We start from the raw sequence: 10,924 nt of genomic DNA, 5'->3' as shown, positions 1-10,924 counted from the left end.
TTTTTTTGAGACAAAGTCTCACTTTGCTGCCCTTAGTAGAATGCTGTGGCATCATAGCTCACAACAACCTCAAACTCTTGGGCTCCAGCAATTCTCTTGCCTCAGCCTCTGGAGTAGCTGGGACTACAGGTACCTGCCACAGTGGCTGGCTATTTTTACAGACAAGGTCTCACTCTGGCTCAGGCTGGTCTCAAACCTGTGAGTTCAGGCCACCCACTTCGGCCTCGCAGAGTGCTGGGATTGCAGGCGTGAGCCACCGTGCCTGGCCTTGCACTAGATTGTTTATTGCAGCTCAATTTACATTCCCCTGGAAACAACCTAAATTCCAATCAACTGAGGAATGGATTAATAACTGTGGTACATGTACACCATGGAATACTATTCAGTCATAAAAAAGATGGTGACTTTAAACCTTTTGTGATATCCTGGAAGGCATTGAAACACATTCTTCGTAGTAAAGTATCCTAAGGATGGAAAAGCAAATACACAATGTACTCAACACTGATACCAAGCCAGGAGATGATCCAATGCACGCCCAAATAGGAAAAACTCATTTCAATCCAAGTTCCAGGGCGGGGTAATGATGGAGGCAGAGGGGGCTGGGTGCTCTCACTGAATGGACACAGGGTAAGGGGGTTGGCACACGTTTTTTGTGGGGGACATAACCACAAGACAAACTCTACCTAACAAAAATCAAATTGCTTGTACCCTCATATTAATCTGAAATAAATTTTTAAAAAAGTTAACAAACAAATGAATTAAAAACTATCTCATATATCACTTTCTCCAAAATTTTAAATAATCAGTTTGGGAATACACAGATAGTAAACGTAGTCAGGTCTTGCCAAGAAGCTGTTAAGTCACACAATAAATTTATTAAGTACATATTCAATAAATAAAACAAAGTAAAGAGAATCAGCTTTGCAATGAGGTAGATATTGGCCTGAATTTCAGATGTTCTTCAATTTCTAAATGGAAACTATTATTAAGATTATAATTATGGTGGGACCACACCTATGGTGCATCTTACAAGGGTACATGTGAAACTTACTAAATATAGAATACAAATGTCTTAACACTAAGACTTAATAACTAAACACTAAGACTAACACTTAATAACTAAGACAATGCCATGAAGGCTATGTTAACCAGTTTGATGAAAATATTTCAAATTGTATATAAAACCAGCATACTGTACAAATGTCTTAACACAATAACTAAGACAATGCCATGAAGGCTATGTTAACCAGTTTGATGAAAATATTTCAAATTGTATATAAAACCAGCATACTGTACTCCATGACTGCATTAATGTACGCAGTGATGATTTAATTTAAAAAAAAAAAAAAGGATTGTTCAGGGAAGAGAAGAGCTGGGGGAGAGGGTGGGTTAAAATGAATTAGACATTTTCAATTGGAGGTTCAGTAAAGACTCAGCAAGATGGAGCTGAATGTTGAAGAGTAAGTAGTTTACAGGCAGATGAAAGTGTGACGAGAAAGAAACCCCAGATGGAAAGAGGGTAATGCACAAAGGCACTGTGGCTTAGCAGTGCAGAGTGTGGAGAGGATTCAGGGAATGTTTATTGAATTGAATTGGGCTGATTACACATTACACTGGATATACCAAGAAAACAAACCATACATTTTTGAGCTGACAGTTCTTTCTTTCTGAAATCTAAGGAAAAAAATTTAACAATAGTATTTTCCCTGAGCACCATAGATTTATTAACACATATGATACCATTTTTTCTTTGTTTCTAGTTAGCCACTATTCATTACAAAACAAATGTTTTAGAATTTGGTTTGAATAGAATGTATTTTGAAATAAACATCTAAAATCCAATTTATATCATGTTAAAAATATAATGTATTATAATAATATATGGGACCATCTCCTCCTCAAAGTTAAATATAAGAAAAAGATTTAAGAGTAACTAACTGTAATATAGTTAGTGTCACATTCACATACCTTGACAACAAACTTTTTATAATAAACTTTTCTCACATAATAATCCTTTTCTTAAGTATAAATTAATTAATAAAATTCATAATAAAAACGAAATTTTATAAACTAATGTTCATTTATATCAGTTTTATTGGACTATAATTTTAACTAGTAAGATTAACCCTTGAAAAATTCAGTTATATTAACTACCACCCCAACCAAGACGGAGGACATTTCTATCAGCCCCCAAGTTCTCTCTTGCCATTTATAGTTAAACTCTCCTCCTTATCTATAGTTTTGTCTTTTCCAGGATATCATAAAATCGAATCACATAGTATGTAGTCTTTTGAATACAGATCTTTCACTCTGTATAATGCAGGTAAAATTCATCTGTGCTATTGTATAGTTCATTTCTTTTAATTGCTGAGTACTATTCAATGGACGGGTGGATATACCACAGGTTGTTTATTCATTGACTTGTTAAAGGACACTTTGGTTGATTCCAGTTCACGGTAATTACGAATGAAACTGCTAAAAAACATTTGAGTACAGGTTTTGTGTGAACATAAGTTTCATTTTACTTGAGTGATCCTAGGAAATGGACTGATGGCTCATATGGTAAATTTATATTTAATTTTGTAAGAAACTGCCCAATTATTTCCCAGGTGGTTGTCCCATCTTGCATTCTCACCAGCAGTGCATCAGAATTAGAGCTGTTTCCTTTACACCCTCATTAAGTTTCTTTGTTTTCAGTAAACTTAGTGAGTATTGAGTGGTATCTAATTTTTAATTTGCATCTCCCCAATAACTAGTGACACTGAACATCCTTCCATGCACTTATTTGCCATCCGTATCTTCTTTGGTGAAGTATCTGTTCAAATCTTTGATTCTTTTTTTTTTAAACAGAGTCTCACTCCGTCACCCTGCGTAGAATGCTGTGGCATCACAGCTCACAGCAGCCTAAGATTCAAGCCATCCTCTTGCCTCAGCCTTCTGCAGGCACCTGCCACCACAACCAGTTAGTTTTCTATTTTTAGTAGAGACAGGGTCTTGCTCTTCTTCAGGCTGCGTCTTGAATTCCTGAGCTCAAAGGATCCACCCACCTCATCCTCCCAGAATGCTGGGATTATAGGCGTGAGCCTTTTACTCATTTTTAAAATGGGCTGTTTTCCTACCATTGTGTTTTTTGCATTTTCAAAGTATAATCTGGATATAATTTCTTCATAAGAAAGTGAATTTGGGCTCGGCGCCTGTGGCTCAAGTGGCTAAGGCGCCAGCCACATACACCTAAGGTGGCCGGTTTGAATCCAGCCCAGGCCCACCAAACAACAATGATGGCTGCAACCAAAAAAATAGCCAGGTGTTGTGGCGGGTGCCTGTGGTCCCAGCTACTTGGGAGACTGAGGCAGGAGACTCGCTTGAGCCCAGGCGTTGGAGGTTGCTGTGAGCTGTAATGCCACAGCACTCTACCCAGGGGGATAGCTTGAGGCTCTGTCTCAAAAAAAAAAGAAAGAAAGTGAATTTGTAAATATAGTATAATCTTTCTAAAGTTACTATCCAAGGCAGTTGGTCAACCTAAAGAACTAGGCCTGCTGTACTGATACATACATGTTCTGTACTTTCTATGAAAATTAGCTTAATATTGTCTTCTGAAAAAACAAAATTTTGAAATTTTATGAAGCCTAATTTTCAACATTTTCTTTAATGAATTATGATTTTCTTCAACATCTTAGAAATCTCTTGCCAAACCCAACTACACAAAGATCGTCTCCTATATTTTCTTCTATTAATTTTGTAGTTTTAGGCTTCACATTTAGGTCAGTGATCCAATTTTTAAGCTTATTTTTGTCTGTGTCTGTGAAATGTGGCCCGGCGTTCATTCTTCTGTGTGTCTGACTTTTGTCCCAGAACTATTAATGGAGAAGATCATCCTGTCCCCAATATTGTCCACGCTGCTTGTAAAAATCACTTCATCATAAATATGTGGACTACTTTTGAATTCTCTATTCTAGTTCTATCATCTGTTTATCAATCTTTATGCCAATGTCATACTGTCTTTTTTTTTTTTGAAACAGAGTCTCATCATGTCACCCTCGGTAGAGTGTTGTGGCATCATAGCCCACAGCAACCTCAACTCTGGGGCTCAAGTGATTCTCTTGCCTCAGCCTCCTGAGTAGCTGAGACTACAGGTGCCCACCACAAGCCCAGCTATTTTTAGAGATGAAGTCCCACTCTGGCTCAGGCTGGTTTTGAACCCATGAGCTCAGGTGATCCACCCACCTCGGCCTCTCAAGAGTGTTGGGATTATAGCTGTGAGCAACTGTGCCTGGCCCTTACACTGTCTTAATTATTATGGCTTTGTAATAAGCTTTGGAGGCATATGGTATAAAGTTTCCAACTTTATTTTTCTTTTTCAAAGTTATTTTGGCTACTGTTGGTGCTCTGCATTTCCTATGAGTTTAATAAAAACCTTGCTGGAATTTTCACTGAAATCGCACTGAATTTATAGATCAATTTGGAGAGAACTGACATTTTTATTCTGCCTGTCCCTTTGGCAAGTTTTGTGCAGGAGTTTCTCAGACCTCTCCCAGTGGCACGAGACTTCTAATGCTACTGATACAAGAATGCGGGCCCAGTGCTACTAGGAGTGGGTCCTCTTTTTTTTTGCCCTTCCCCCAGTCACAGTTGGTCTTCACTTACTTCCTGGAGGTAACAGATATGCTGCCCCTTCCTCCGTGGCTTAAAGCTTTAGTTCACATGGGATGAAGGATCAAAATGGGGTTTCTTGTCTTTCTGGCAGTGATGGTTAGTCCCTTTTCCAGACCTGCACCAGCGAAGGGGACTCTCTCCACAGTGTTTTGCCTGCCCGCCAGTCAAGAAGCCTGGGAGTAGGTGTGAACCCCCTCATATCTGTTCACCACTGGTTCTGTATGTGGCCATTAGCGACCTGTTACAAAAGCCTCGCCAAATACTCCTCCGATACCTGCTTGAGTGGTGCCTGGCGTCTCTCCCTGGGCTTACGTCCCTGCTCTTTTTGACAAAGCCGGTCTTTCCTTGGACTCTGGGCTACTTAGTTGCTCTGTCCCATAAGCTTTCTCATGGGTTCAAAACAATGTTATGATTTTGTATTTATCTGACATTTTATTACAGTTTAGGTGCAAGTGACAGTATTTCTGTTTTCCTCACCCTCGGTAGAAACTAAGCTCTCAAATTTAGCAACATTTCAAAGTGAATCTCTCTTCTGTTAGTAACTGTATGGATTTGTGGAAGGCATATTTACTCAGCGCTTGCTAAACATTTGGAGACACACATCTGGGGTAGTCTTACTAGTCTGTGCCCCATTCCCCACCCACCCCACCCCAGCCAAGATCCACATGGCTTTGAAATCACTATTTATATTAAGATTAAAAAAGAAAAACTTAAAACACTTTTAACTATGGTTTTGAAATTACCAAGATCACTTATAATTCTGATAGCTATTGTAATTTAGCCATATTTTAAATACAAAGGCAAAAAAATACCACTTGATTAGAAAATAAAAATGATTTCATTGGTATATATCAGAAATAGCTTCTAAGTGAATGTCCATAAGCTTTGAATTTCCTAATTCTGACTTATTTAAAGTCACTATATATGGTATAAAAGGTGCTAAGGTGGCTAAGAATTAAATTCAAAAAGAAATGTGTCAAAAAGAAACATTTGTGATATTTCCCACAAAAATGTAAATCGATTTTGACAAATTATGACAATTACATCCATTACTTTTAGCATTCTGATGCATATTTTCCGAGCAACATATATAATACACAAATAAGAAAACTGAAGAATGTTATTATCTTCAAGCAACTCTGACAACCTGATCAGTCCTAGCATTTAACCATAAAACACATGACCTAATTTTTTTTCCAAATGATAGTAGTATATAACATAATTGACTTTCTTCTTATTATTTATTAAGATGGTCTTAAAGTGTTAAGAGAAAAATGAAAGAAAAAAATATTTTTTTAAAGTGTACCATTTTAGGGAGGGCTGCAGAGAGGGACAAAAATGTACCTATTGGATACAGGGTGACAAGCACACCAAAAACCCCGACTTCAGCACTGTGCAACTTGTCCATACATTAAGAACACTGCACCTGATTGGTGGGGTCACCTATATGGTTTATCTTACAAAGATACAAGTGAATCTTTCTAAAAGCAGACTATGAATATCTTAACTTAATGACTAAGAGAATGACATGAAGGTTATGTTAACCAGTTTGATGAGAGTATTTCAAAATGTATATGAAAACAGCACAGTGCACCCCATGATTGCATTAATGTACATAGTTATGCTATAAGAAATAAAATAAAAATAAAAATAAAATAAAATAAAAGATAGAAGTGAGGAAAAAAAAGAACACTACACCCCCTAATATTCTGTTTTTGTGGGGGGGTTTTGAGACAGAGTCTCATCCCTTAATATTTTGAAATAAAAATGAATTTTTAAAAAGTAGATTATTTTAATATTTCACTTGATAGAATTTAATTGTTTATGGCTTCATCACAAATCAATAAATTTAGATCTAGTCTCTCATTTGTATTGAAGTTAATTTGCATAGCAAAAGAGGCTGTAATAGTTAACTTGCACAGTAAAAGGAGAAAAACAGAAATGACTCATTAAAATCACCTTTTAAAGATGTACATCCTGCTTTGAGAATAAGCTGCTTTCACTAGCAAACTGTGGGACACACTACTCAGGGCACAGAATCAGGTCAGTGATATTGGCACGGTCAGAAACCGCTCCCAGGGAACTTAATACTAAATGGAAGGGTTTTATTCTTAGACTCAAAAGATATCATCTGTCAGAACAATTAATATCTCTCTTTTACATAAAAAATCTAAAATTAATAACCAAGACAGAGGGTAAAAAACCAAGGACTTCACAGATGCCCAGCAGCACAGTGCTGGGGCTCAGCCTTACTACCCAGTCACTTTCCAGTGATTGTCGAGAAAGCTGTGACTGCCAGGGAACTGCTTGGCTTCGATATATGGACATGTTAAACTAATACGCACCTCAGAGGAAAAGACATGTTACTTCCACCTCAAACAGCCGTAGTTTAGGGCTCAAGTATTCATAGAAGCATTTATCTGGTAGAAAAAATGTGGTTTTGATTTCCTTGTGATAATGTAAATTTCCTTCACTATCTTCAAGACTTCCGTGAATGAAAGGATTGCATTCCTTCAAGGTCACCCAAAGTCTGGAGAGCCCTAGAGGATTATCTTGGCACTCTGAGTTTCCTATTTTCTGAAACATTTGGCAATGTCTCAGAGTTTCATCAGAGAAAAAAATAAAACCCACAAAATTTATGGGAAAGAAGTCATAATGGACTGCATTTGCTATGGCAATTATATTTGTTCAGGAAATATTCAATATGGAGACATGTACCAATTAATAAGTGAAAGACTTTGCTTCTATTTAAAATGTTCATTCATATCTCACTGGGCATTTCTTTCTCTTAGTCAAGGCTGGCATCAGTCTGCTCTCTGAACTTTTGTATTAGATGTAAAACTAAACAGAAACAATTTCAAATGTTTCACATCCAACTGTTAAAAACCCGTTCTAAATAAAACTGCCACCTACTAGCTAGCACCTTGGCCTCTTTTCTTCTTCTTATGGTTTTTATTGACTTATTAAATGTCCATTGGACATTATTTAATGATGTTCCTGTAAGTCAACATAAATGTAACTATTGCCATCCTGTGGTCAGACCCTGATACTACATGGATAGTCCTTGAGTTATGACGGTTTGACATACAATTTTTCAATTTATGGTGGTGCAAAAACTCTACTGAATTGGTTCTGACTTGTGATGAGCTTATGTCAGCATAAACCCACTGTAAATTGAAAATATTAGTTAAGTGCTTTTAGTTAGCCCTGACTTCAGTATATAATTCATCCATGTAACAAAAACACTGGTACTCCGTAAGTTTATTGAAATTAAAAAAAAGAAAAAAAGAAGAAGAAGAAAGAAAGAAAGAATACTGTTAAGTGGAAAACAGACTCTGAACCTAGAATATTTCCAATGTAGGATGGGTTCATAGGGACATAACCCCAGTGTAAATCAAGAAGCATGTTGTATGTGAAATAAAAACAGTGGCACTTTCCTAATGAGGGATAGTTATTCTTAAATTCTTCCCAAAGATATTTTCCTATCAGCTGAAAAAAATGATTCTTTTATTAGTTAAAAGATCCCCAAGAAAACAAAATTCACTTATAATTTCAAAAAATGATTTAAAAAAACCTAAATGAACAATAAATGGTAACAGTATCTAACAAAAGAACATCAAATCAGTTCTGACATTGTCTTAGGAACTCTTATTTGCTTATACATACCTTTTTCTTTTCTTTTCTTTTTTTGAGAAAGAGTCTTACTCATAGGTCACCCTAGGTAGAATGCCACGGCGTCTTAGCTCGCAGCAACCTCAACCTCTTTGGCTCAAGCTTATACATGTCTATAGAATATTTAATTTTTAGATTGCCATGAGAAGACTTTTATAGGCAATTTTCCATAAGATTGTAAAATATAATAATAACACTAATGTACTATGGTTAGTTAAAAAAAAAAGTCAGGAAAGCAAAATTCTGAAAAGATGGAGCAAAAGAGTAAGAGAAAACAAAGGGTTAAAATCTAACCCTTAAATATGATATGATCTTTCTATCCTGAGCACTTCTTCATTAGGTCCTTCCCAAACTAAATGCATAGTCACACTTGCAATTACACTAGTGTTCAGTAATATGCATTCTCAAATATTATTTGAAAATTAGGCTCAGCGCCTGTGGCTCAAGTGGGTAAGGCACCAGCCACATGCACCTAAGGTGGCGGGTTTGAATCCAGCCCAGGCCCACCAAAACAACAATGATGGCTGCAACCAAAAAATAGCCAGGTGTTGTGGCAGGTGCCTGTGGTCCCAGCTACTTGGGAGGCTGAGGCAGGAGACTTGCTTGAGCCCAGGAGTTGGAGGTTGCTGTGAGCTGTAATGCCACAGCACTCTACCCAGGGGGACAGCTTGAGGCTCTGTCTCCAAAAAAAAAAAAAAAAGAGAAAATTTAATGAAAATCATAAATATAAAAGAAAAACAAACCATCCCACTGCTCAAAATATTCCTAATACTTCTTCCTGGATTATGGACAGAAAGTTCTTAAAAAGAAGAGATCTTAATTTCTACTGCCAAATTTCAGAATTGAGGTTATATGAAATGTAAGTGACCAAGAAGCAAGAGGGCAGCAGAGCATCAGGCAACAGCCTTAGAAACATAAAGACAACAGCAAGACGCTTTAATGCTGTGTGGAGTTAAAGTTAACAACACAATTTTGATAATAACAGTATAGAAACATTCATTTGCATCATAGCACGTAACATGAGACTCAACTGTTTTTACTAATACCTAGTCAATACAATACAGTCGCCAATAGCCCTTATAAAACACATAAACAGGAACAATTCCTGCCTTCAGCATATTATAACTTCAAACAGACCTAGATAAAGATAAAAAAGACACTGACATTCAACTGCACAAGAACCAAAGGCTAAGATTAAAGAAAAAGCACCAGCTGAGAGTTTTTAAAATCCATTAAAAATTGGTAAGAAGAACTAACAAATTCACAAACAGGATACCAGATTCTGCATCCAAATGGACTAAATGAGAACAAAAACACCTAGAGGCCAAGTGGGACATGTACAAAAGCAGAGTTTTTCATTATATATTTGTTCAATATCAAACCATTATATAATTACATGAAAATAAGTCTTACCTTGTTGCTGTGAAAGTGAAATATCAGATTTACTCCTTACGCGCATTAAACAACTCTGTGCTGGCTTGTATTCAGCTTGCTTAACATCCTGGTCTTGCTTTTTTTGGTACTAATTTAAGACATGAAGTCATAATATTATTTTTATGTTACTTTAAAAAATCTAAGTAGTCAAATAATTCACAGCTTTATTACATAAAAATTTAATAGGCTTGCTTTCTAATTGCCTTTTTTGTTATTTATTAGCAGTTCTACCAACAAATAGGTGATGGAATACATAATACAAAAAAAAGATACTGCCCAAAAAAACCCTTAAGAAGATTTAGATAATATATGCAGATTTCAAATATTCCAGTCATTTCTCCCTATTGTTACCGGAGTATTCAGTGCTACTTATAAACTGAGCTATACTAGGCTTTATACGTACATGATGGATTTAGACAGGGTAAAGACTTAATTTGAGTGCAGTATAGCCATCTTTTGCATAAAATGAAAATCTGCATAATGTACTGCAATTTTTGAAGAGCTTTTATATATAGTAACATGTTTTAATCCTCACAGGTGTTTAAGTAGGTATTGTTATCTTCTGTCTGCCATTCAGAAATGGCAAAAATGTATTGATCCATGATAAACTCCACCATCTCTCTTCCTTACTTATAACCTTATCAAATCTGAGATTCACAGTAGTTACAAGTCTTACAATCACACATCGCAGACTGTGATGACCTTAGCCATCTTCTTCCTTCCCTTTCTTGTTTTATGAGCTTAGTTATCAATGAGTCCCTGAAGACTTTCTTTCTGTTAAGACAGACTTTATGGATCTATCAGGGGTAGAGCATAAATGCCTTAATTCTGTAATTGGGCAAAAGTGGTGAAGGCTATGTTGTTTAGTAGGGTGTAAGCATTCCAATTTGTACAAATAATCAACACATTGAATCCCATAATGGCATAAATTTATTTATGATCTATGTACAAATGACTTAATGAAATAAAAAAAAAAGTAGTATAACAGAAAAAAAAAAAGACAGACTTTAACCAGAAACTTCTACAGACATTTTGGGACTCTGTTCACGCCTGTAATCCCAGCACTCTGGTAGGCAAAGGAGGGAATCCCTTGAATTCAGGAGTTTGAGACCAGCCTGAGCAAGAGCCAGACCCTATCTTTAGTCACAAAAAAAAAAAAAAAAAA

General features: G+C 36.3%; 1 protein-coding gene across 1 annotated transcript in view; it reads right to left on the bottom strand.

The window, feature by feature from the left end:
• KIAA0586 (KIAA0586 ortholog) overlaps positions 1-10,924 on the bottom strand; it is a 156,307-nt gene that overhangs the window by 36,515 nt on the left and 108,868 nt on the right. Inside the window, exon 28 of the mRNA XM_023515871.1 lies at positions 9,739-9,847. Within this exon, the coding sequence (XP_023371639.1) occupies positions 9,739-9,847 (109 nt within the window). The remainder of the gene's footprint in view (positions 1-9,738; positions 9,848-10,924) is intronic.

This window comes from Otolemur garnettii, unplaced genomic scaffold, assembly GCF_000181295.1.
Source record: "Otolemur garnettii isolate 467f Iridium unplaced genomic scaffold, OtoGar3 scaffold00081, whole genome shotgun sequence".
NCBI classification, from domain to species: Eukaryota; Metazoa; Chordata; class Mammalia; order Primates; family Galagidae; genus Otolemur; species Otolemur garnettii.
The sequence above is the reverse complement of the archived record's forward strand: the minus strand, read 5'-3'. Positions and strand labels throughout refer to the sequence as shown.